Source organism: Larimichthys crocea, chromosome XVII (assembly GCF_000972845.2).
Source record: "Larimichthys crocea isolate SSNF chromosome XVII, L_crocea_2.0, whole genome shotgun sequence".
NCBI classification, from domain to species: Eukaryota; Metazoa; Chordata; class Actinopteri; family Sciaenidae; genus Larimichthys; species Larimichthys crocea.
In genome coordinates, this window is record NC_040027.1 from 1,052,750 (window position 1) to 1,079,842 (window position 27,093).

General features: G+C 40.4%; 1 protein-coding gene across 3 annotated transcripts in view; it reads left to right on the forward strand.

Annotated features, from left to right (window-relative positions):
- Positions 1-15,264, forward strand: part of pla2g4ab (phospholipase A2, group IVAb (cytosolic, calcium-dependent)) — a 25,572-nt gene extending 10,308 nt beyond the window's left edge. For 2 of the 3 annotated variants that reach the window (XM_027289829.1, XM_027289830.1), the window contains exons 13-19: positions 859-924; positions 9,626-9,756; positions 9,894-10,005; positions 10,911-11,095; positions 11,187-11,376; positions 12,239-12,396; positions 13,720-15,264. In XM_027289829.1, coding sequence (XP_027145630.1) covers positions 859-924; positions 9,626-9,756; positions 9,894-10,005; positions 10,911-11,095; positions 11,187-11,376; positions 12,239-12,396; positions 13,720-13,878 — 1,001 coding nt within the window. In that variant the 3' untranslated portion in view covers positions 13,879-15,264. 3 annotated transcript variants of the gene reach the window in all.
- Positions 15,265-27,093: the final 11,829 nt, after the last annotated feature.

Genomic DNA, 27,093 nt, shown 5'->3' on the forward strand with positions numbered 1-27,093 from the left:
CTCAGCTAACTTAATGCGCTGGTATCGAAAATTACCGAGGTTTTTTGCTTTTTCGGGCGTTCGTGCGCCCCCCACGGAGAATGCGCCCTGGGCGGCCGCCCACATTGCCCATAGCTAGGACCGGCCCTGGATGAAAATCATGTGTTTTGATGGAAAACCCCAGAATAATCACTAAATAAACTGTTAGATAATTTTGTCCACTACTATTCACTACTTATTTATTTATACTGGAGTAGTTAAATGAATGAAACAATGTGCAGTTATGTAGAGGTGTTTGTTTTCAGATAAAGCCATTGTTTTTGGTGCATATCTACTGATAATTAAGTTGGTACACCCTTGCTTGGAAATTCCTCACATCCAGTGATGACAGAGATCCTGTTGTTGTCTATCTTTTCTTTTCTTTTTGTCACACTATCCTCACTCCTTTAAAAACAGCCAACCTAAATGATCACACCGGATTTAAAATAGTTAGCATGGAGTGTAGTGTGTGTGTGCGTGCATGTTTGTTACCATAACAGTGGAAAGTAGAAAGTATCACCTTGTGATTATTCTGACAGCTCATCGGATGTTTGTTTTGGTTGAACGCATTTGTTTGGGATGACCTTTAAAAATTCAGACACAGACTGACAATGCACTGGTTGTACAAAGAACACCTCCACCCAGTTTAAGTATGCATTATTTAGTATTTCTCTAAGAGCTTATTTTTTCAGAGATAAACAATAGACAGTGAATTTGATAATGTCACATAACAAACCAAACTCTCTGCCAGGTAAAGTGCGTATATGTGGTGTAAATGAGCTTAACACCCTTTGCTTTGAAACTCTAAACTGATTAGCGAAACTGTCTTGTGTCTTACAGAGCAGATCAAACCACAGCACATCGTCGGGGAAGACAGTCTAGACAATGATGATGAGCCACGCAAAGGTGAGCTAAGATACGTGTGATTGACCCTCATTCTGCAGTATAATTAACTTTGTTATTGTGCAATAGAGTGTGTGTGACTTGCAACCTGTTGTGTCATTAAACATTCTGACATATTCTTGGGTTAGAGGAAGTCAACCCCTTCACACATTATTTAAATTCTTGCGGTAATGTTGCTATTTGGTTTGTTGCATGACACAGCAAAAATCACTTCTGGCTCTTTTTGTTATAGCTTCCTATTGCATTTTAAGCCCCTTAAACCTATGACGTATTTTAGCAAACTGTTAGTTTCACCTATAATAAAGCACATTTGTACATCTAGAAGTAACAGGGAATTATTTGGAGTTGTGTTGTGTGTCATCTGGTGAATGCAAGTCCAATATTCACTCTCTTTGCTCTGTTTTTGGTCTCTGCCTGCTCCTGAGGGAAATACCTGGATATTAGCCACTATACTCACTATGTTTACACTAATGTGTCTGACGCTCGTGCAGTGCATATAGGGTTTTTTTAAAAATACAATGATAAAGTTGCAGCTGAACCACTAAAAAATAAGTTGAAGTGCCTTAAAGCCAAGCTGCAGACTCGGGCAAACTTGTGAGTCGAAGACTATGTTAGTGGACACACTACAATATGTCACTTTGTTGCATGCATGATATTACAAACAATATAAATGATAACCACTTGATATTGTGTCAAGTTTTAGGTGAAATGTTCCGATATTAATTTTCTTGGCAAAAAACTGCTCTGACCAGCCGAACATTTCAGTGTCATGTACAACACCATCAGTAAAATGCTGATTGAGAAATTGGTCTCGGACTTTAAAAATACAAAACATGTACTAAAAGCCATATGGCCAGCTGCTCGGGTGGAGCTGCTCTGTGTTTTACTGGAAATGTGAAAAGTGGCCTAACGTGTGATCAGTTTCTGAAAATGGAATAAATGAAGGTGAAAAAATATAGTCACAGTGCTTTGCGGCAAAGCTTACTTCCTAGACTAAAACTGTTGAGTCATGACCAAACCAGGTGTTATTTAGAGTAAGACGAGACCACATTGAGAGGTTAAGACAAAGTCAAGACCAAGACCAAGGCAGGACGAGACAATGTTCAGGCCAAAACCAAAACAGTTTTTGTGGAGGTGTTGGGAATTTCTCGATTCTAAGACGCATTGTGATGCAGGACGTGATGCATTGATGGCATACGTAGTTAACTAATTTTTCTCCAATCTCTCTAAGGTCCCATCTGTGTCAGTAATTCGTGGCATTGTAGTTTTGATACTGCTGAGTGTTTTCTTTTGGCGCTGTTTTGGATGTGGTGTGTTTATGTAGCCAAATTTTGTTAAGCTTTGGCTCACACTTTTTCCCAGACAGCCACAGCTTCTTCTTTGTTTCATAATTCACTTTCTTGAGAGAGGGACAGCTATTAACAATGACAAAAAAATTCTAATTAGAAATAAGTCAAGTCATTGGTTGTTTGAAACAGGAACCTTACATGCAATCACAGTAGTGTAACAAAAAAACTGAAAATGCACAGGCACAAAATCCTGAGTCTTAATAAAATAAATATGTGGTTGCTTCTAAGATGAGACCAAAAACAGTGCCACAATATGCACCTTTGTATATAATGCTCTGAAAATGAAATAATTCTCATCTGATTTTTGGTTTTTGACATATTTGATTTACATTTTAGAAATTAACTGTAAAATCCACAATCAAGTTCACAGTCCAAAGTCCAAAGTAAAAAAACAAAAAAAAACAACTCAAAGCATTTTTTTAAGAACAAGTAACATCCAAGACATTTCTGATATTTCCGTCACTTGAGACAGTAATTAGACCTGATGTGTGCCTATTTAATCGTTTGCTCACACGATTGGAAAATGTTTAAATTCTTTTTTTTTGTTCCTTGATATTGTAAACAATAATGATCTTTGATTCTTGAAACAATATGTTGTTGTGTTTTTTAGCTTATTTTTAGCAACTTTTTTGTACACACAACATGTAACAAATTTTCCATTATTATTTTGATGTTCAGCTGGGACAGGAACCAAGAGGCAGAAGACGAGTACCATCGCACCGCTCAGGCTAGCGGGTTCAGCGAATGTTCACCTCCTCTTCAGTGACTCTGCCTTATCAACACAAGAGGGCCGAACTGGGAAGGTACATGTATAGTTTTATTCACCACCAAACTTGAAATTACACATTGCATGTGCACACCGCGTTCACTTTTTCCTATATTCAATTGACAACAACCTGCCTCTTTATATCTCTCATAACCTGCCCCACTCTTCTTACCAGGTTCATAATTTCATGCTGGGCCTGAACCTGAACACCAACATCCATCTTCTCCAGTCAGTGGGTCATGTGCCATGCTCAGACACCTGAAGACGAAGTGGTGCTGTCACAGGTATGAAGATAAACAAATTCACTACTTTCAAGGCAGTCAAGGAAATGAAAAACAAGAACAGGACATGATAATTTTATTAATGGGGTTTGATTCTCTAGATTTTTACTTTATCATGTCTGGTGATGTTTAATACCACATTTCTTAATTTCGAAGTAGATGCATGATAATTTAACACAATTGGGGCTAATTATCAAACCTAATCTCTTTTAACCCATTGTGTATGTTTGGTAAAGATAGCTGTTCTGGTATGAAACGTGTGGTTTGAACAATTTGAATATACCCAAAACCTACTTCATGGACACTGTGTAGCTGAATCATGAGACGCTACATGGAATTATCATACATTTTTTTCTACACGTATTTGCATCTATCATATCAGTTTAATTAAAAACAACTGTAACATAATGTTTTCTGAAATTATAACTAAATTTCAATCAACTTTATTGTGAAAATGTCATGCTGTTTGCCGTTCTAGTCAGTCAGTTCACAGTTTCTATTGGTTGGGTCAGGTCATGTGGAACAAAATTCAGAATCATCCAGTATCATTAATTAATTTAGTATGATTTTCTCAGACCCAGATGAGTTTGATCGTATTTACGGCCTCTGGATGTGAAGAGTAGAAGATTCACATAGTGGACAGCGGCTTGACCTACAACCTTCCCTACCTCTCATCCTGCGGGCCGCAGCGTGGTGTTAACCTCATCATCTCTTTGACTTTTCTGCTCGACCAGTGGACTCCAGCCCCCCGTTCAAAGTCAGTAGTATTTTTTACCGTCCCAATTTGCTAAACATCATGTGTGCAAGCAGGGATCATAAACACATTTTTTCCTCATTTTTAAATACCACAGGAGCTCCTGTTGGCAGAAAAGGTGGCTCGAATGAACAAGCTTCCATTCCCTAGATCGACCCCAAAGTGTTCGACCGCGAGGGCTAAAGGAATGCTACGTCTTCAAGCCAAAAAAAAGCGGAAAAGAACTGCCCTACCATCATCCACTTTGTCCTGGTCAACATCAACTTCCGGAAATACAAGGCACCTGGTAAGTATGCGCATGTGTTTCCGCAGCATGTGTGAGAAGGAAATATGCTAAGATTGCTTATATATAATAATACTACTACTGTTTTACCATCATGGCACATGAGGCATCTCTTCCTGAAATTGCCTACTTTAACACCATATTTGGTAAGCAGGCAGATTTTTTACTAAATGTTGGGCCCCTCATGTGAGTGACACTAGGAAAAAGTGCAGTGGTTTCGTGGTGGAAATGTTGTTGTCTGCATACCTGCCGTCTGCTGGTGTGTGAGTGTGTGTGCAGATGTGAACCAGAGTGTGTTCAGTATTTTATGAGCCGTTGAGTGAATTATGGTTCTTAAAGAGCAGTGGCCGATAAGGAATCTCTCATTCCAGTGGGAGAGCACTTTGTGTAAACAGTCCATATATCATGAGCCAACAAGACACACCTAACATCACATCTCACTGCGGCCCCTTTTGCATTCAGTAGGTCATCAGCCTACATACTTCCGCGTTTCTGTTATGGACGTTACAGCTTACACTCAAATCCAAAAACATCTGAAGGAAATCATCCATAAATGGGCTTCCTGTTACTGTCAACTCACTATTGTAGTTTGCAGCCGGCATCATCTTTAACCCTATAATAATATAATAAAAACAAATTCAGGATCAATATAAAAAAACTTTTTTCACAAAGTAGTAAAGTGCTAAAGTTGTTTTCTTGACTTTAGAAAAGTCTACAAAATAATACAGAGAAAATTCCAAATTTCCATTTTCCTCTCATGACTTAACAGACTGTTCATTATATTGTTTAAAAGTTGAAAAAAAAAGAATGTTTATTTCTTTGCCTACTTTCTATTTTCCTTATGTCTTACAGGTGTTTCCAGAGAGACTGAGAAGGAGAAGGAGTTTGCTGATTTTGACATCTTTGACGCCCCAGAGTCACCATTCTCCACTTTTAACTTCCAGAGTACTCCAACGAGGCCTACACCGACTCCATGACCTGATGGAGTTCACACATCTCAACAACCTGGAGGTCAGTGCTCTCCTTGTGGTCTACAGAAAAGAACAGGAAGCAATAGTGATGACCGCAGTGTGCATTTCATCAAGGGATTAAAGAGTATTCAGGACTGTACAGAGGTCATCTGATTCAACTCCATCAGTCATTCATTCTTAATCTACCTTCATTTCGTGTTGTCAATGGGTTGGGTTTTTTTCAATGAGGAAGAAGAAGAAGCATTTTTGTGTTGTCACTAAATAAATTCCAGTTATGTTGTTGTGCAACATTAACATTTTAAAATCCCTATGGCCGGATACTACAAGTCTTGTCTAGATCACATTAGGTGTGTCACTGTGGGGTCAGACTGACTTTCACTGACTACTGAGTCACTTCCCTGCTGATTAAGAGTTCAAATGTGAAGCAATGTGGCTGGTGTTAGCTCAGTTGGTGAGCAGCTGCCACATGTGCAAGGCTCAGTCCTTGCTGCGGAAGCCCAGGGTTCAAATCTAACCCGTGGCTCTTTACTGCAAGTGATTTCTGTCTCACTCTCCCTGCATTCGTGTCACTCTTCAGCTGTCTCTAGCAGAAATAAAGCTTAAAAAGGCCAAAAAAAAAATCTTTAATAAGTTTGATTTCACCTAGGAGGTGAACCCTTTCATACAGATTTATACTATCATTGAAGAGATTTCCTAAATTAAATATTTGGAAAATAGTTGCTGAAATGTGAAAACCTTAAACAGATATATTACTGAAATGTGGGTTGTTAAAACTGTTTTTCACCACTCAGTCCAGGATTTTCTGGGCGGTCCTCAAGGGTGGCTCGATGACACACTAGGGCCACCCTGAGCATACCCCTGCACCACTAGTGAGTGATAGGTGTATTCATCTCTCTCAAAGTGTTTCAAAGTGTCATGTCGTTTTCTGAACTCATCTGACACGTTTAGTCAATTATTCCTATGAGTGGTGTGCTTCAGCACATTCAAAGGACACGCCCCCACAGAATACTGCAAATTTTTGCTGATTTTGACACCTAATTTCATAAACTTGACAATATTTTTAATCATTTAAATTCGGCTGGGTGGTTAATAACACTTTTCTTGGTCTGAACATACACATATTTATTTACTTACACGTACAAAAAAAAAAAAAAAATCCTGGCAGGTATTGATGAAACCATCCCTGTCTATATTTTAAGAACTTCAACCAATCAGCATCAACAAAAGGTCTATTCAGTAAGTGTTCATTGGCTTCATCATCATCATTCATCAATAAGTTTGAGTTTCCTCAGTTGTCATTTGGAGATGTAGAAATTTCCATTTGTCCGAGCACTTTAAGGACTTGTCACAAACCTTGATGAATGAAAATCAATGAAAATCATGTGTTTTGATGGAAAACCCCAGAATAACCACTAAATGGACTGTTAGATAATTTTGTCCACTACTATTCACTACTTATTTATCTGTTAGATAATTTTGTCCACTACTATTCACTACTTATTTATTTATACTGGAGTAGTTAAATGAATGAAACAATGTGCAGTTATGTAGAGGTGTTTGTTTTCAGATAAAGCCATTGTTTTTGGTGCGTATCTACTGATAAATTAAGTTGGTACACCCTTGCTTGGAAATTCCTCACATCCAGTGATGACAGAGATCCTGTTGTTGTCTATCTTTTCTTTTCTTTTTGTCACACTATCCTCACTCCTTTAAAAACAGCCAACCTAAAATGATCACACCGGATTTAAAATAGTGTAGCATGGAGTGTAAGTGTGTGTGTGCGTGCATGTTTGTTACCATAACAGTGGAAAGTAGAAAGGTATCACCTTGTGATTATTCTGACAGCTCATCGGATGTTTGTTTTGGTTGAACGCATTTGTTTGGGATGACCTTTAAACATTCAGACACAGACTGACAATGCACTGGTTGTACAAAGAACACCTCCACCCAGTTTAAGTATGCATTAGTTTAGTATTTCTCTAAGAGCTTACTTTTTCAGAGATAAACAATAGACAGTGAATTTGATAATGTCACATAACTAAACCAAACTCTCTGCCAGGTAAAGTGCGTATATGTGGTGTAAATGAGCTTAACACCCTTTGCTTTTGAAACCCTAACCTGATTAGCGAAACTGTCTTGTGTCTTACAGAGCAGATCAAACCACAGCACATCGTCGGGGAAGACAGTCTAGACAATGATGATGAGCCACGCAAAGGTGAGCTAAGATACGTGTGATTGACGCCTCATTCTGCAGTATAATTAACTTTGTTATTGTGCAATAGAGATGTGTGTGACTTGCAACCTGTTGTGTCATTAAACATTCTGACATATTCTTGGGTTAGAGGGGAAGTCAACCCCTTCACACATTATTTAAATTCTTGCGGTAATGTTGCTATTTGTGTCTGTTAGCATGACACAGCAAAATCACTTCTGGCTCTTTTTTGTTATAGCTTCATATTGCATTTTAATGCCCCTTAAAACCTATGACGTATTTTAGCAAACTGTTAGTTTCACATTATAATAAAGCACATTTGTACATCTAGAAGTAACAGGGAATTCATTTGGAGTTGTGTTTGTGTCCATCTGGTGAATGCAAGTCCAATATTCACTCTCTTTTAGCTCTGTTTTTGGTCTCTGCCTGCTCCTGAGGAAAATACCTGGATATTTAGCCACTAAATACTTCACTATGTTTACACTAATCGTGTCTGACGCTCGGTGCAGGTAGCATATAGGGTTTTTTTTTTTTAAATACAAATGATAAAGTTGCAGCTGAACCACTAAAAAATAAGTTGAAGTGCCTTAAAGCCAAAGCTGCAGACTCAGGGTACAACTTTTGTAGAGTCGAAACTATGTGACACCTACATATTGTCACTTTGTTGCATTGCATTGTTATTCTAAAAATACCAATGATAACCACTTGAATGTTAAAGTTTAGAAAGGCATAAATGGCAAAAACTGTTCTGACCTTAGCCGAACATTATCAGTGTTCATGTACAACACCATCAGTAAAATGCTGATTGAGAAAATTGGCTCTCAGGACCTTTAAAAATACAAAACATGTACTAAAAGCCAATATGGCCAGCTGCTCGGGTGGAGCTGCTCTGTGGTTTTACTGGAAATGTGAAAATTGTGCCTAACGTGTGATCAGTTTCTGAAAATGGAATAAATGAAGGTGAAAAAAATATAGTCACAGTGCTTGGCGGCAAAGCTTACTTCCTAGACTAAAACTGTTGAGTCATGACCAAAACCAGGGTGTATTTAGAGTAAGACGAGACCACATTGAGAGGTTAAGACAAAGTCAAGACCAAGACCAGGGCAGGACGAGACAATGTTCAGACCAAAACCAAACAGTTTATTGTGGAGGTGTGGGAATTTCTCGATTCTAAGACACATTGTGATGCAGACGTGAAGATACTGCATTGATGCAGTGAAACATGTGCGTACGTAGTTAACTAATTTTTCTCCAATCTCTCTAAGGTCCCATCTGTGTCAGTAATTTGTGCATTGTAGAATTTTGATACTGCTAAGTGTTTATTTTGGACTCTGTTTTGCATGTGGTGGTTTATGTAGCCAAATTTTGTAAGCTTTGGCTCACACTTTTTCCCAGACAGCCACAGCTTCTTCTCCTGTTTTTATAATTCACTTTCTTGAGAGAGGGACAGCTATTAACAATTACAAAAAAAATCTAATTAGAAATAAGTCAAGTCATTGGTTGCATTTGAAGCAGGAACCTTTACATACAATCACAGTAGTGATAACAAAAAAAAAAAACAGAAAATGCACAGGCACAAAATCCTGAGTCTTAATAAAATAATAAATATGTGGTTGCTTCTAAGATGAGACCAAAAACTGCTCTGAAAATGAAAATATTCTCATCTGATTTTTTGGTTTTTGACATATTTGATGTACATTTTAGAATTAACAGTAACAATCCAAATCAAGTTCACAGTCCAAAGTCCAAAATTAAAAAAAAACCTCAAAGCATCTTTTTACAAGTAACAAGTAACATCCAAGACATTTCTGATGTTTCCGTCACTTGAGACAGTAATTAGACCTGATGTGATGCCTAATTTAACTGTTTGCTCACACGATTGGAAAATAGTTTTATACTTTTTTGGTTATGAAAGACAACATGTGTTGAAAGGTAAAGATTGTATTACACTTTTAAAGGTAAACTAATAATTGATCTTTTTGATTCTTGTAAACAATATGTTGTTTGTGTATTTTTAGCTTATTTTTAGCAACTTTTTTGTCACACAACATGTAACAATATTTTTTCCATTATTATTTTGATGTTCAGCTGGGACAGAGAACCAAGAGGCAGAAGACGAGTACCATCGCACCGCTCAGGCTAGCTGGGTTCAGCGAATGTTCACCTCACTCTTCAGTGACTCTGCCTTATTCAACACAAGAGAGGGCCGAGCTGGGAAGGTACCTGTATATGTTCATTCAGCACCAAACTTGAAATTACACATTGCATGTGCACACCGCGTTCACTTTTTCCTATATTCAAATTGACAACAACCTGCCTCTTTATCTCTCAATAATCCGCCCCACCCTCTTACCAGGTTCATAATTTCATGCTGGGTCTGAACCTGAACACCAACATCCCATTCTCTCCAGTCAGTGAGGTCATGTGCCATGCTCAGACACCTGAAGACGAAGTGGATGCTGTCACAGGTATGAAGATTAAACAAATTCACTACTTTCAAGGCAGTCAAGGAAATGAAAAACAAGACAGGACATGATAATTTTATGTAATGTGGGTTTGATTCTCTGGATTTTTCTAATCATATCTGGTGATGTTTAATACAGTCGTCCCTCGCTATAACGCGGTTCACTTTTCGCGGACTCGCTGTTAATTTTGCATGCTTTTTTTTACAGCGTACTGTACAGTATTAACACGCATTGTGTTCTGCGTCCTAAATTGGCTAAGGGAGAACCGCACATGTGTTCTGCGTCCTGATTAACTAAGGGAGTACTGTACAAAATGTGTGTAAAAAGGTGTATAAAGGTGTGTTGTTAAGGGTTTTACGGCCTTAAAACATGTATAATAATTGTAAAACTTACTTTGCGGGTTTCGTTTATTGCGGGTTATTTTTAGAACGTATCCCCCCCCGATAAACGAGGGACCACTGTACCACATTTCTTAATTTGCAAGTAAGATGCATGAGAATTTAACACAGTTGGGGCTAATTATCAAACCTAATCTCTTTTTAACCCATTGTGTATGTTTGGTAGAGTAAGATAGCTGTTCTGGTATGAACAATTTTGAAATGATACCCTACTACCCAACCCTACTTCCAATGGACACTGTGTAGCTGAATCATAGAGTTGCATACATGGACTTATCATAACATTTTGTTTTCTACAGTATTGGCATCTATCATATCAGTTTAATTAAAAAAACATGTAGAACATAATGTTTTCTGAAATTATAACTAAATTTCAATCAACTTCATATCGTGAAAATGTCATGCTGTTGCAGTTCTAGTCAGTCAGTTCACAGTTCTATTGGTTGGGTCAGGTCATGTGGAACAAAATTCAGACAGTATCATTAATTTAATTTAGTATGATTTTCTCAGACCCAGATGAGTTTGATCGTATTTACGAGCCTCTGGATGTGAAGAGTAAGAAGATTCACATAGTGGACAGCGGCTTGACCTACAACCTTCCCTACCCTCTCATCCTGCGGCCGCAGCGTGGTGTCAACCTCATCATCTCCTTTGACTTTTCTGCTCGACCCAGCGACTCCAGCCCCCCGTTCAAAGTCAGTATTTTTACAGTCCCAATTTGCTAAACATCATGTGTGCAAGCAGGGAATCATAAACACATTTTTTCCTCATTTTTAAATACCACAGGAGCTCCTGTTGGCAGAAAAGTGGGCTCGAATGAACAAGCTTCCATTCCCTAAGATCGACCCCAAAGTGTTCGACCGCGAGGGCCTGAAGGAATGCTACGTCTTCAAGCCAAAAAAAGGCGAAAAGAACTGCCCTACCATCATCCACTTTGTCCTGGTCAACATCAACTTCAGAAAATACAAGGCACCTGGTAAGTATGCGCATGTGTTTCCGCAGCATGTGTGAGAAGGAAAATATGCTAAGATTGCATTATTATAATAATACTACTACTGTTTTACCATCATGGCACATGAGGCATCTCTTCCTTGAAATTGCCTACTATTAACACCATATTTGGTAAGCAGGCAGATTTTTTACTAAATGTTGGGCCCCTCATGTGAGTGACACTAGGAAAAAGTTGCAGTGGTTTCGTGGTGGAAATGTTGTGTCTGCATACCTGCAGTCTGCTGGGTGTGAGTGTGTGTGCAGATGTGAACCAGAGTGTGTTCAGTATTTTATGAGCGCTTGAGTGAATTATGGTTCCTTAAAGAGCCAGGTGCCGATAAGGAATCTCTCATTCCAGTGGGAGAGCTCTGTGTGTAAACAGTCCATATATCATGAGCCAACAAAGACACACTAACATCACATCTCCACTGCGGCCCCTTTTGCATTCAGTAGGTCATCAGCCTACATACTTCCGCTGTCTGTTTATGGACGTTACAGCTTACACTCAAATCCAAAACACATCTGAAGGAAATCATACCATAAATGGGCTTCCTGTTACTGTCAACTCACTATTGTATGTTTGCAGCCGGCATCATCTTTACCCCTATAATAATATAATAAAAACAAATTCAGGATCAATATAAAAACTTTTTTCACAAAGTAGATACGTGGTAAAGTTGTTTCTTGACTTTAGAAAAATGTCTACAAAATAATACAGAGAAAATTCCAAATTTCCATTTTCCTCTCATGACTTAACAGACTGTTCATTATATTGTCTTAAAAGTTGAAAAGAAAAAAAGAATGTTTATTTCTTTGCCTACTTTCTTATTTTCCTTATTGTCTTACAGGTGTTTCCAGAGAGACTGAGAAGGAGAAGGAGTTTGCTGATTTTGACATCTTTGACGACCCAGAGTCACCATTCTCCACTTTTAACTTCCAGTACTCCAACGAGGCCTACACCAGACTCCATGACCTGATGGAGTTCAACACTCTCAACAACCTGGAGGTCAGTGCTCTCCTTGTGGTCTACAGAGAAGAACAGGAAGCAATAGTGATGACTGAAGTGTGCATTTCATCAAGGGATTAAAGAGTGATTCAGGACTGTACAGAGGTCATCTGATTCAACTCCATCAGTCATTCATTCTTAATCTACCTTCATTTCGTGTTGTCAATGGGTTGGGTTTTTTTCAATGAGGAAGAAGAAGAAGCATTTTTGTGTTGTCACTAAATAAATTCCAGTTATGTTGTTGTGCAACATTAAACATTTTAAATCCCTATGGCCGGATACTACAAGTCTTGTCTAGATCACATTAGGTGTGTCACTGTGAGGGGTCAGACTGACTTTCACTGACTATCTGAGTCACTTCCCTGCTGATTAAGAGTTCAAATGTGAAGCAATGTGGCTGGTGTTTAGCTCAGTTGGTAGAGCAGCTGCCACATGTGCAAAGGCTCAGTCCTTGCTGCGGAAGCCCAGGGTTCAAATCTAACCCATGGCTCTTTACTGCACGTGATTTTCTGTCTCACTCTCCCTGCATTCGTGTCACTCTTCAGCTGTCTCTAGCAGAAATAAAGCTTAAAAAGGCCAAAAAAAAATTCTTTAAATAAGTTTGATTTCACCTAGGAGGTGAACCCTTTCATACAGATTTATACTATCATTGAAGAGATTTTCCTAAATTAAATATATTGGAAAATAGTTGCTGAAAATGTGAAAACCTTAAACGATATATTACTGAAATGTGGAGTTGTTAAAACTGTTTTTCACCACTTTTCAGTCCAGGATTTTCTGGGCGGTCCTAAAGGGTGGCTCGATGACACACTAGGGCCACCCTGAGCATACCCCTGCACCACTAGTAGAGTGATAGAGATGTATTCATCTCTCTCAAAGTGTTTCAAAGTTAGTCATGTCATTTTCTGAACTCATCTGACACGTTTCAGTCATTTATTCCTATAAGTGGGTGTGGCTTCAGCACATTCAAAGGACAATTTTTGCTGATTTTGACACCTAATTTCATAAACTTGACAATATTTTTTATCATTTAAATTCGGCTGGGTGGTTAATAACACTTTTCTTGGTCTGACAAACTCAGGACACATATTTATTCTTACTTACACGTACAAAAAAAATAAAATAAAAAATACATGGCAGGTAATTGGATGAACCATCCCTGTCTATCATTTAAGAACTTCAACCAATCAGATCAACAAACCATATAACATAGTTAAACTCTTACCAAGGAACGAGAAGATCTTTTCCATCAAGAAAAGCCCTCTGTGCGGTTCTCATAAAATGTAGCATTTTGGATTGAATCCCTGCATTTGTTTCCTGTAGGTGATCAAAGAAGCTATCAAGGACTGCATCGTGTCTCGGAAGGAGAATCCCTCAGGCCTCGCCCTTCCCTTCTCTCTCAGCGAGATCCCGAGAAAGAAGTCTCTGAAAAGAGATTGTCTGGTAAAACCCTGGAATAACCTGGAAAACAACAATCAGTAGCCTGATCTAAGACTTTACATACAAGTGGACTTTAGGGATTTTTTTGTAGATTCTGTCTTAAAGAATAAGCATTTTCTTTTTGGAAAATGCTATTCGAGTTGATCTCTTTCTGGATACTTTTAATCAGACTTTTTTTTAAAGAACCTTAACGTTTACTAGTACAGTACAAGACTTTTTAATCTATATACAAGAGAGTGAGAATTTTCATCTGGCTTTATTTGCACGAATATGGCTGCTGGGAAAACTGGTATTGACCACACACAGCTGATGTCCGCTTTTCCCCGTTAAGTTAAGATAAATTAAATTAAGGAACACTGCAATGTCACTGGATTGTTACAGCTAACATCTGGTTTCATCACAAACAACAGGGGATTGTTTGTGACTGTGATATTTACTGAGAATTTATGTTATCTCTGATAGTTCTTCAGAACTATATGCTCATTCACTTCGCTTTCATTCATCGTGAATTTTCTACTCCAGTTGCAACATTTCCTCTTGGCTCTAGTTCATGCTGCCTGCAGCAAAGCTGCATTTGCATCTTTCTATGACTTGTTATGCAGCCATGCCAGTTTTAAATTTAGCTTTGAGCTATATGAATGGACTCTCAGAGGTCTCTCCTGTACTGGACTATTTTGTCAGCTGAACTCTTTCCATATTGAAACCGCGACTGCAAAGCATGCAAATCGTCATTTTTTTTCACCGGATGGCTGGTCTAAACATGTAATCCTGTTTGAAAACATGGAAGAGGAGCTTGTAACCAATGGTTTTGTTTGATGACGGCTTCTAAACACGCAAAGTGCACCCTCTCTGGATACCTCAAACATCTCAATGATGCTTTTCCACCTACAGGGAAGGAGCACTCCCTGCTCCCGTTGTAGGGAGTGTCTCATATTAAAGCCACCATTTTGGAAAAACAAAACATGATACCATAGAAACAGCACCACATCTTCTCCCCCCTCTCTCTTTCACTCTCTATCAGGATAAAGGTGTGTTTATTTTCCTGACCATGTTGTTTCAAGCTGTCTTTTAGATACAAGCACAGTTTGTTTTTCCCTCCCCCACCAAACTCAACTTGCTGGAGGTCCCCTTGATCGGCCCCCGCACGTTAAAGTGGAGCTTAGGTCAGAGCGAGGGAAGGCTGGGTGGAGTGGTTAGTGCGTTCACAAGCCCCACTCACAGCTGAAAACAGTGGCTCTCGGCGGCACTCAGTGGAATTTTACACACTACACCTACACCTGCAGCACTGGAGGCTTGGAATCTGACACACTACACCTATACCTGCGGGGGCCTGAAGGCTGCACACAGAGCAGTGGAATTTTACACCGAAGCACTTCTGACCCCTCATGTTTCAGCCTCACTGGTTTGGAAGAAACTGAGAAAAAAAAATATATATACAATTCTTGCTGCAGGGATTTATGACCAGCAAACCTTTGCAACTTTATCTCGATTTTTTTTTTGGCAGATCATTTGTGTTGTTATTATGTTGTTTTATGTGTATGCATTCTCTTCCGTTCTCTTCATAGAAATAGTTTGGGGAATACGTTTATTTGCTTTTGTTTATCTGATGCCACTCTTCTGTACGTCTGTTACAAATGTCAGCGGTTGAATGAGGTTTTCTTGCATACAAGTTTTCATGTCAGCTCTCTAAGGCTGCAGCCAGTAGCTAGTTAGTTAGCTATGTCTAAATGCGCAAAAAATACAACGTAATTAAAAAAAACAAAAACACAAAAAAACCCAACAATATTACATCTTATGAGCTGCAGAGGCACACGTAGGCTTATTTTTTTGTGTTTCCACTTGTTTTCAGTCTCTAAGCTAAGCTTATTTTTTTGTGTTTCCACTTGTTTTCAGTCTCTAAGCTAAGCTAAACTAACTGGTTTCTGGCTGTAACGGACAGATATGAGAGTGATAATTTTTCCATTGACTTTCACTTGCAAAAAAGCATGTATCCCAAAATGTTGAAATTCCTTCAGTATAAAGTTTATAGCTGTCTTGTTACACTTTTATTTTTTCTTTGTATCGAAAATTTAGTTAATTTAGAAATCATACGAGCTGTAGCAATTTTATTTTCATTTTCTTTTTGTCATATTACATTTTTATGATATTTGATAATGTTTACAAATGTGCAAGATGCTAAACGGTCAGTTTTAGGGAATCAAGCATATACATAAATACTCCTGTGATCATAACTGGTAAAACATGTCATACATAATGTTTATGTGCACCATAAAAGAGAGAATAAATCATGTGTGTACTGTTTTCTGATACAATATTTTTCTTTATGTGTTAAACCCATCCTGAAATAACAAAGCAGCTGAGGAGAAGTAGGGTCACATTTCCAACATATCCTGTTTCCTCCTGTTTGGCTTAGATATGTAAAAAATGTAGAGTGACAGGATTTATTTTTGCAGATATACAGTGCACTTTTTAGGTGGATTTTTTTTAGAACATATGATATGTCGGCTTTAGTGTGTGTTGAACTGTAACTAAAGGCAGCCTCCACAGCAAAGATCTCAAATTTCAGTGTTTGTCCTTCCTGGCTACATTTCACTATTAGGGGATTTATTTTGGCCTCAAGTGATGTTATCTTATAACATCCACAGATGAATGTCTAAAAAGACAAACCTTTTAAGAAAAGGAATGAGAAAAGCAGTTTCGTACTTATTCTTTTGTATCCTATTAAAGCTGTAATACCTTTTTAGAGCATCTTGAGATTAGTTTAACTTTGATGCAAATGAAATGACTTTCATATTATCAAAATAACATAGAACTTGATTTATTTCAAGAGAAACAATGTGAAGCAGTTGCCCTTCAAATTGGGAAAGAGTGCATATATGAAGATTACAGATATAAAATGACAATAAAGGTGCAAGTATAAAAATATCAATAAACAGATATCCACAAAATCTAAATAGACATTTATAAACAAGGTTGCTTCATGGGGAGTTGGATACAGTTACACAAGAGTCAGATGATTGATTCAAAATGTTTATGCTTTTTTACAAGATTGCATGTCCCAATAATGCACATTATTTCGCTCACAGTATGTCTTTATCTGATTATTATTGGAATAATAATATATGAGAAAGTGACAGGCATAATTTTTTTACTCATCAAGATCAGTTCACTAGTGCAAATAAGTGTTATATTGATTATATATTATATAATTCTAACATATTTTCTCACTTTCCTCCAGTTGTATCTCGCAGTGCAACAAACTACAAACAAACTTTCAAGTGTTCCACATCTTTCATATATGTTTGATATCATTCCTCAAGTGTTCCACATCTTTCATATATGTTTGATATCATTCCACTTTTACATCTGATTCAAACTCTTCAAAGTATTCATCTCGCTTAAGCGTAGTTACAATTGAAGTCAATTAGACAACCATCCAAACCCATTCACTTATTCTTGCTCATTCATATATACACAAAGAAACCCCATTCAAACTTTCAAATATTCATGACCCTTTGGTTTCTCACATTAATTTAAATATTTCATGTATTTCATATTTTTTCACAGTTACAGTTCAAATGCCATTTTCAGCCCTTCTGAGATGTTTTTATTGACGTGTTCAAAAGTAGAGTGGGAGACGTAACAGAGAAAAAAAACATATATACATACATACATACACATACATTATTTACATATACAAATGTAGAAAATGTTATGCTGGTTACAGACATGGAACTACTGATGCCAACCAATTTACACTTTTGGCTCTATGTGACAGGAGTACTAACCATCTGCTGCACGTCCATATTAAAAGATAGCAAATTTCAGGAGGGAAGTATAACATCTCTATCTCAGGTAATAGTAGTTACTGTCTCTGAGGTAGAAGCAGCAGCATGAGGAGTGCATCTTAGCTAAATTCTCGAAAATTGAAATTAACCACCTGAATGGCCACAGTGGACACCATCGGCAAAGCAGCCCATAACTGAGGTGGGGACAACAAAAATTGATTAAGATGAGCTAATTTCTGCAGTTTAATACACACCAACACATACCGAACTCATCAGATCATTTTCAAGCATTTTTCAACTCAATCTAAACATGATGATGTTCCATGTCTTTAGAACATTATCAGATTTATTCAACTTTTCAGTTCCATTCAAGGCAATCAGACTTTTCCCCACTTTTTCAAGTCATCTATTGATACTCCTTCAGCTGCTTCGTCATACAACTTATAGCCAGCAATGCAGTTTAGCTACCAGCTTACAAAGTATTTTACATCTTTTATTCTTTTCCCACTTTTCCAGTTTCATTTATACTCTTTTCAGCTTATCTGCTCATCAGCTAGATACTCTATTTAAACCTTATAATATCCAACATCTTTCATACATTATGAGTTTTTTATAAGTTCAAACATTTATGTGCTGAGGGTGTCCCAACAGGCTATAAGACAATGTGGTATTATAATGATTCTCAACACTGCCAACACTGCTAGATGCCACTAATTATTACACAGTGGACCTTCAAATCGATACTTTTGAATCATGCTTTTTGTTTCTAAGGTCAAAAAAGGCCTTAGAGATGTTGATGTGGACTGAAATGCGACCGATGCAACTGTGTTCTTCATCTGTTTTCACCTTAACAATCATTTCTTCATCTGTGAGCCAGGAAACATGCTGAGCTCATGGTGCTTCCTGTCTAAGTAAAAATATTGCAGTATTATTCACTTCCTCACAGACAGTTCTCAATTCAAGAGAAATGATACTTTGTCCATCCTTTTTTCTAGGAACGAGGAATTGGAGCAGTTGTGCAATTTAAGCCTTGTGTGCCGTTTTATACAATAAGAGCAGAGTGTGTTCTTACAAGAAGCAGTTAGATCTAAGTATAATGAACTGTGTTGTGAACTATGACTCATCATCTTTAGCCTTTAGTTAGCTCTGCATCTGAAAAGCAATACGTGGCAAACAAAAAAACCTTGAGCAACGCGTGCTGTCCACATATTGTCTCAAAACTTGTCATGTTTTCATCATGATGTCTCTGTTTTTGTCTCTGTCTGAGAGCTTCACTCCTTATTTTTAAGTGTTATCATCAAATGGCATCAAGTGTGTATAGATACCAGGCCCTATTTGATCTGCGTTTTTCATCACAGGCCGTGCTTTGTTTGCAGCTACTATTTGAAGCCTACTCTGAAAACGTATCTCTGAAATCAGGAAGTTTTCCTCATTAGTGATGGTTTCCTCACGTATAGTTTCACTATACACACAGCAGAGCTGGCAAACTTCCAAAAATCTGTAAACTAAGATGGGGAAACTTTTGATTACATGCAGCACTGCTGAGACAAACACGCCGCTCTTGCTCCTGTGAGCATGATGAGTAAGTGACAGTAGCTGGAGCTGAGCTGGCGTGAGTTTTTTGGGACGTAGTTGTTGCAGTGGTGTGTGTAAGTTTTTTAAGTGTGGAATTTGTTTAATTAATTATTATTTTGAAATATTGACTGCAACAGTTCAAAATGTTGCAGAATGACAAGAATTAGACCTTTGACACTTGTACTACTGGCACACTGGTGTCAGCAACAAGAAACATCATAGACTGTATAAGACATCTCTGTGACGTAACCCACAGGTTTCTGAAGAACTGTTGCAAAGCATCTTGGTGAGTTACATAAAAGTTCGCCCACAGTACAGTTGTCATGAACAGGGAAATAAGCTATAGAAACCAAAACTGTTTTTTGTAGCAGGCTGTAAACTTTGGAAGCGTATTGCATTCACTTGAAAAAAAACAACAACAACTCATAATTAATTTTTTTGGTTTGTTTGTTGGGGTAATTATTTCTGTTGTTGTTGTTTTTGTTTCTGTGTTGTTTTTCGTGGTAATTTTTCCCCCCGTAATTTTTTTTTACTTCAAAATCCCACGAGAACATCCAACCTGCAAGTGACTCCCATGGAGGGCATGATTTCAGTTTTTAGGTAAGCTAACAGTTTTGTTTCCATCATGCTGGACATTGTTGCTCATCAAAAATTGTCAAATAACACTCAAAAAGGCCAAAAACATAAAGAAAGAAAGAAATCATTGTCTTTCAACAACAAACAACTTCTATGTTAGTGTTCTCATGTTATGTCTCTATAATGTTAGCGTATACTTTCTAGCATACAACCTAACGTTATGACAAATGGCTCGTTCTACCTTTGCTAAGCCGATATAATGAAAGAAATCTGTGTCTGTTGATGGTGTAAACTGATGGGCCAACAGGTTAAGAATAGAAAGGCTGTTTTACATGCTGGGATGTGTGGTATTATTCAAAAATATTTAATATCTGACAGGAATTTTGCCATTTTTATGTATGAACAAAAAAAAAATCTGCTATACGACACTGGACACTTAATGTATTTATGCTTACCTTATCATTTGTGTCAGTGCACCATTCATGGACTGGATTCAGATGTCCTTCACACATTGTAGGGATTCACATGTGCAATTCCCTCGTCACAATGATATCAGCATCACTGTATACTGTTGACTCAATGCTGCGTCAGAGCTGTATCAAGTTACACTGAACGCAAACCCACATTTCTCACTGAAGCTCCTTCACATTAAAGCGACTTTTATGATTTCATGATCTGTAATGTTGATAATATGTATTATTATAAAAACTGTATGTTTTCTTGCTAATTGAAAGCACTTCACTTGTATACATATTCAAAAGTGGTGGAGAGATGAAACTCAGCCATCTTAGAGTTTTTGAAGAGGGCTGAGGGACGCTTGGCTGCATTCAGTCAGGCTTCTATCTCCTTCGGCACTTAACCACCACATATCCCTGTTATTGTTTAGCTAAAGGAAGGAACACCGTCTGTCAGTCTGTCTGTCTGTTTGTACATGACCTCACATATCTCAGGAACACTTGTATTGCTGAGGAATGTAGTGCAGTGCAATGTCAAAGTTGATTGGATAAGCAGGAGCCAAGCAATCAGGCCGTTCTGAACCGGCATGAACTGTTTCATCGTCATTTCATTATACGAGGTTGTGTACAATTCAAAACATGCTTTGAAATGATCCATTTCCAAGGATTAATTCAAATATTGCTTAATAAAAATTTTATTTCCTTTGTTGGTATCTATAGCCATTTTTGTTTTGTTTATCTAAATTTTGAGGAACCACCCATCCATCCATTTCCCATAACCACTTATCTCAGAGGGCTGGATCCAATCCCAGCTGGCAATGGACGAGAGGCGGGGTACATCCTGGAAAGGTCTTCAGTTAATCAGAGAGCTGACACATTGAAACAAGCAACGATTCACTCTCACATTCACACCTACGGACAATTTAGAGTCGCCAACTGCATGTTTTTGGACTTTGGGAAGAAATTGGAATACTCAGAGAAAACCCACACAGACATGGGGTTTCCTTCTGGGAGGCAACGGTGCTAACCACTGCACCCACAATGTCACCAAATTTTGAGTAACATCATCATATATCTGATCATTTGTTGTTTAATAAATCTCAAAGTAAAAAAAACAAAAAAAACATGGGCATCACCGTTATAATAATCTCAACATGCTCAATGTGATGTTACAAAACAACTTTCTCCTCCCGGGAGAGGAAGCCACCCACAGTCTGTTACAGCCTGAAGACCTGCTCCAACGCAACACCCGCTAATTCATTACATTCCCCAATTAAATCATCATCCAAGAGCAATATTTCCTCACGTGAAAGTACTAATTATGTGCTTAGGATACTTTGCTATGGTGTTAGTCCTTTTCCCTGGCACGGAAACACCTGGCCCGGTGCCCTGTGGATTTGCTCTGACATTGAAAGTTGGAGTACACTGACAAACTTCTCAGAAGCTGTTTCAGGTTTCCTCAGTAGCGCTGTGTGTCTGTCTCTGTGCCTGCCGTACAGTAGGAGGGTTGAAACTAAAATATTGAAATTTTCCAGGGCACGCTAATTTGCACATTCACGTGAAGATCATGTATGTGCCTGTATCCTCACCTTTTGATGTGCTGAGTCATTCACATAGCACAGATGGGTTGGGGCACTCCATAAAGCCCGCAAACGAGGACTCATGACCAATGCACGCAAGCCTGTGTCTGTGTGGGTATGTTTGTGTGTATACGGGGGCGGGTGGGGACTGGGGGGGGGACTTGAATGAGACTTCTCTGTTTCACAATCGTAGAATCCTGCTATTCTGGTTGTGTTGTTCACCCCCACATACGCAGATATGTCTTGTGCAGTGAGTAACACTTTCTCACATTTCCAGTTGCTTTTCTGGGTCAGATATAATGTGTGTGTGTGTGTGTGTGTGTGTGTGTGTGTGTGTGTGTGTTGGGAATTGAATGGGATTGGCCTATACGTTATCCTTTCTCCTGCTGCTCCAGCAGTCTAGACAGTGCAGATAAGGAAATTAGAAATTCCAAAGGCATCATTAAAGCGAGGCATGTCCTACTTTCCTAGCTTCAAAGAAGAGGTCTGAGTGAGCTAGTTTCTATTGGTCAGAATCCATCCAGGCACCAAAACTACCCATTTTATCTTTCATCTTGACAAGCAGACTTGTCTACTTGTGTTTATTCCAACTCGGCTCTCGGCTTCAAAAAGAGATGAGTAAGTGAATTAGCAACATGGAAAGTGTGTCTGATTTCCTGCAAAGACAAAAAATTGCACTTCTAAGTGACGCAGAAAAACTCTGACGTGGTGGTCTGTGGGATCACGGGGCAGTTAAATAAATACTTACGCTGCAGTGGAATGACCAGAAGACTTTATGACTCAACACACACACACACACACACGTGCTAGTTGTGTAGATTATATCTTTGGATTCAACTAAAAAAGATTTAATCACTGGGGCGGGTTGCGTCAGGGTCCTATCAGACTAAAGGACCATGCAATCAGTGAATTATATGGTGCTTTGCAGGGGTATCACACACTGAGAGCACTGCTATGTGTGTGTCTGTGGAATGTTTAGTCTGTAACCAAAACCTTATTCCATACTGAAGCTGACTGCCACCATGTGGAACGTATATATATATATATAATATATAATATATTATATATATATATATATATATATATATATATAGTATATATATATCCTCTTCCCCTCACCAGACAGACAATGCACAGCCAAGGTGCCACTTGGCAGCGCTAATTCAATTATTCAACACGCAGAGAAACTTACGGGGTGTGTGGAATACGCCCCCACCCTTACCTGTCCGCTTCCGGCGGAGAAACAGGGCGTACGATCACCGTCATTATAGGAGGGTGACGCGCTAATTAGGACCATGTGATGGGAAACTATGTGTTTTTTTAATAATGTATGTTATCGGGTACCGCAGTCTTCTATGGAAGAAACAGTGAAACATACTATAATTTTTAACAATTTTTGTAATCACTGATATGAAATGCGTCATAATGGGGGAAAAGATGTTTATGTTGTTTTAGAAAGGTAGTGTCCGAGTGGGGAGCTACCACTATAAAAGGGGCTGCCTGGGCCTAATCAGGGAGGTGTGGTTGGTTACAGGAGAGGTAACAGTGGTTGACTTGTTTTATGAGAGCTGAGTTATTGAAGAACTCGTTCTTGTTTGTTTGTCTTTCTTTTGTTTTTACAATTTATATAGACATTTTTGGTTCATTCTTTGTTTTTTGGTTTGTACATATTGGCACTTTGCACCTGGTGAGGTGGGGATAAAACCAGAAAACCATAATTTCGGATTTTTGGAACAAAGAGAGGTTAGCAGAGAACCCCGCACATATGGTGTCAGAGGTGGGATGGCAAGTCGGAAAAAAACCCTCCATCCCAGGCGCACTGGCCTGCGTTCCCAGCGGCGAGAGCAGCCAGAGGAAATGGCGACCGCTGGTATCGACCAAGAGTGGGAGACTGACAAAGAGGATGAGGAGGACCCCTGGTGGGGCCCAGCTGCTCCTGCAGTCCCTGCAGCTCCTGCAGCTCCGGCATCCACAGGTGAATCGGGGGGAGAGCTGGTCGGCATGATGCGAGACTTTTTGGCAGCACAGCAAAGGAGAGAGGAGGGCCTGCTGGCAGAAATCAGGGGGCTGAGGGCCTCTCTTCCATCACCCAGCCATTACCTGTGCTGAATCCGCCAGTTGCCACTACCACACCCAGCACAGCAACAGCCAGCAGTCCCAGACTGGAACTGCCCACCCCAGCACCCCGGCGTATTCGGAGGGACACACCACCGGAGGCGTCACCAGCACCATCCATCCAGTTCCCAGAGGCAAGCAGTAGGGCCGACCAGCCAAGACCAGACTGGAGACCCTATAGTGAGCCCAGGATACCCCAATATCAAACGGGGGAAGACATTGAGAACTACTTACTACGCTTTGAGCGTATGGCAAAAACATGGCACTGGCCAGAGAATGAGTGGGCATGCCGCCTAGTCCCATTGCTGGCAGGGAAGGCACTGGAGGCCTACACAGTGATGGACGAGGAGAGGGCCCACTGGTATCCAGACCTGAAGACAGTGTTTCTGGCCAAATTCGACATCTCCCCAGAAACCTACCGGCAGCAGTTCAAGGCCATGACGATACCACCCGGCGAAAACCCGACTGAGACGTATCACCGCCTGAAGGGCCTCTACTGGTGCTGGACACGGCTAGAGCAGCACACCAAGGAGCAGATCGGTGAGACCATCATCTTGGAGCAGCTACTGCGAGTACTGCCGCCGGAAGTAAGAACTTGGGTGAAGGAGCATGAGCCAGCGGAGGGGCTCACAGCTGCCAGGCTCGCGGTGCAGTATATCAACGCTCGGAGAGGGGGCCCAGCTTCATGCTTCACCAGCACAGCACCCCGACCAACGGTCCAACCACCGCAGCCCCGGCCCCGGAGAAGAGAATACAGACAGGAAGTTCCAGGTACCACCACCAGCACTGCCCCAAACCAACAAGCCTCTGGTAAGGATTTTGTGTGTTTTTATTGCCAGCAGCCAGGCCACAAAGCATCCGTTTGTCCCATACGGAAGGCAAAGGTCACTGGCGCCTGCTATGCACCACGTCCAGAGGTGGGCCCCGTTGAAAAAAGAACAGGTCAAATCCACCATCATAAAACTGTCAGTATAAATGGGCAGCAGGTTACTGCTCTCTTGGACACTGGGAGCTTCACGTCCTTGGTTAAGCACAGCTTGGTGCCAGTGGGCTGTGTGGACTACAGCCGACAAACAGACATTGTGTGCGTGCATGGGGATAAGCATCCTTATCCCAAAGCTGAAGTGACAGTTACCATTGATGAACAGCCTTACCTGTTGACTGTTGGGGTGGTTGAGAACTTACCTGTGGAAATAATTCTTGGATGGGACTTACCTGTGTTGATAAACTTGCTGCATGAAAAAGAAGTGCCAGCAAAAACAGATTGTGGGGAGGGCAATGTAAATGTTTCATGTCCTGTGATCACCCGAGCCCAAGCGAAAGGTGTCCAACCACTCCCAGACTTGGACAGTAGTCTGTGTGAAGGTGGCACTAAAGGGCCTAAGAAATCTCGTCGCCAACGCCGCTTTGAGAAGCAGCTAAGGCAAACTGATCCTGAGTTAGAAGGTATGGTTAAAAACATGTGGGATGTGCCGCAAAATGTTGCTGAGCTACAGAGGGAAGATGCAACCCTGCAGCCATTGTTTGCTAAGGTGGGGGAAGAGGCAAATGGAGGTTGTGTGGGGAGGGAAAGGTTCATTGTGGAAAATGACGTGTTGTATGCTATGGATAATGAACAAAGACGCTTGGTTATCCCTGCTAGTTGTAGACCACTGATTATGCACCTGGCACACACACTTCCATGGGCTGGTCACCTTGGCCGTAACAAAACATACATACGCATCAGTTCACGGTTCTATTGGCCCTCCATGTACACAGACATCCAGAAGTATTGCACCACATGCCCCACATGTCAGAAAACATGTCCTGGCCGCAAGTCTGACAGAGCGCTTCTACACCCGCTTCCAGTCATCTCCACTCCATTCCGCAGGATTGCTATGGACATTGTCGGGCCCTTGGTGAAAAGTAGTGGGGGTCACCAGTATATCCTGGTAGTGTGTGACTATGCCACGCGTTTCCCTGAGGCTTTTCCCCTGCGGACCATCACTGCTCCCACAGTACTGCGGGCATTGGTACAACTATTCTCCAGAGTGGGAATACCAGATGAAATCCTAACTGATCAAGGAACTAACTTTACGTCACGGCTGATGCAGCTTTTCCAGAAGCAACTGGGCATCACAGCCATTAAAACCACACCATACCATCCACAGACAGATGGTCTCGTTGAAAGATTCAACCAGACACTGAAGAAGATGCTGCAGAAGTTTGTGGATGATACGGGCAAAGACTGGGACCGCTGGCTGCCCTTTCTGCTGTTTGCCTACCGGGAAGTTCCCCAGGCCTCAACCGGTTTCTCACCATTTGAACTGCTGTACGGCTGGGAGGTACAGGGACCCTTGGACCTGCTCCGAAAGAGCTGGGAAGGCCCTTCCACGGCGGCAAGCGACAGAGGGGTGGTGCAGTTCGTGCTGGAGATGAGGGACCGACTGGAGAGGTACCAGGAGGAGGCCAAGGTCAATCTTCAGGAGGCCCAGAAAAACCAGAAGGCCTGGTATGACCAACACGCCCGACACCGTGAGTTCCAGCCTGGCCAAAAAATCCTGTTGCTGCTCCCTTCCTCCAACAGCAAGCTTCTGGCGAAATGGCAGGGGCCATACAGCATCACCCGCAAGATGGGCCCTGTGACCTATGAGGTACATCACCCAGATAAAAAAAAGACTAAACAGACCTATCATGTCAACCTGCTGAAAGAGTGGAAGGAGCGTGGTGTCCCGTTTCCAGAAAAGGCTCTGCTGGTGAGGGAGGTGAACCTGGAAGATGAGGCGGAGATGGAACCCGAGGCGCTAACGGTGCTTGCGGCTCCCGTGCTGGAACATCTGGAACAGCAGCTAGCCGCACATCTGATCGGGCTCTTCCAGGAGGTCCCTTCCCTCTTCGTGGCTACTCCAGGAAAGACCACTCTGGTCAAACATGTTGTGCGTCTAAAGGACAACCAACCAGTATGCCAACGTCCCTACCGTGTCCCACAACAGCTGGTGGATAAATTGAAGCAGGAGATAGAAGAGATGCTGAAGCTTGGGTGGTGCAGTCCCGTGGTCATCGTTTTCAAGAAGGATGGCTCCCTTCGGATCTGCATCGACTTCAGAAAACTCAATTCTATCTCTGAGTTTGACGTGTACCCCATGCCCAGGATTGATGATCTACTGGAAAAGATTGGAGCAGCCAGAT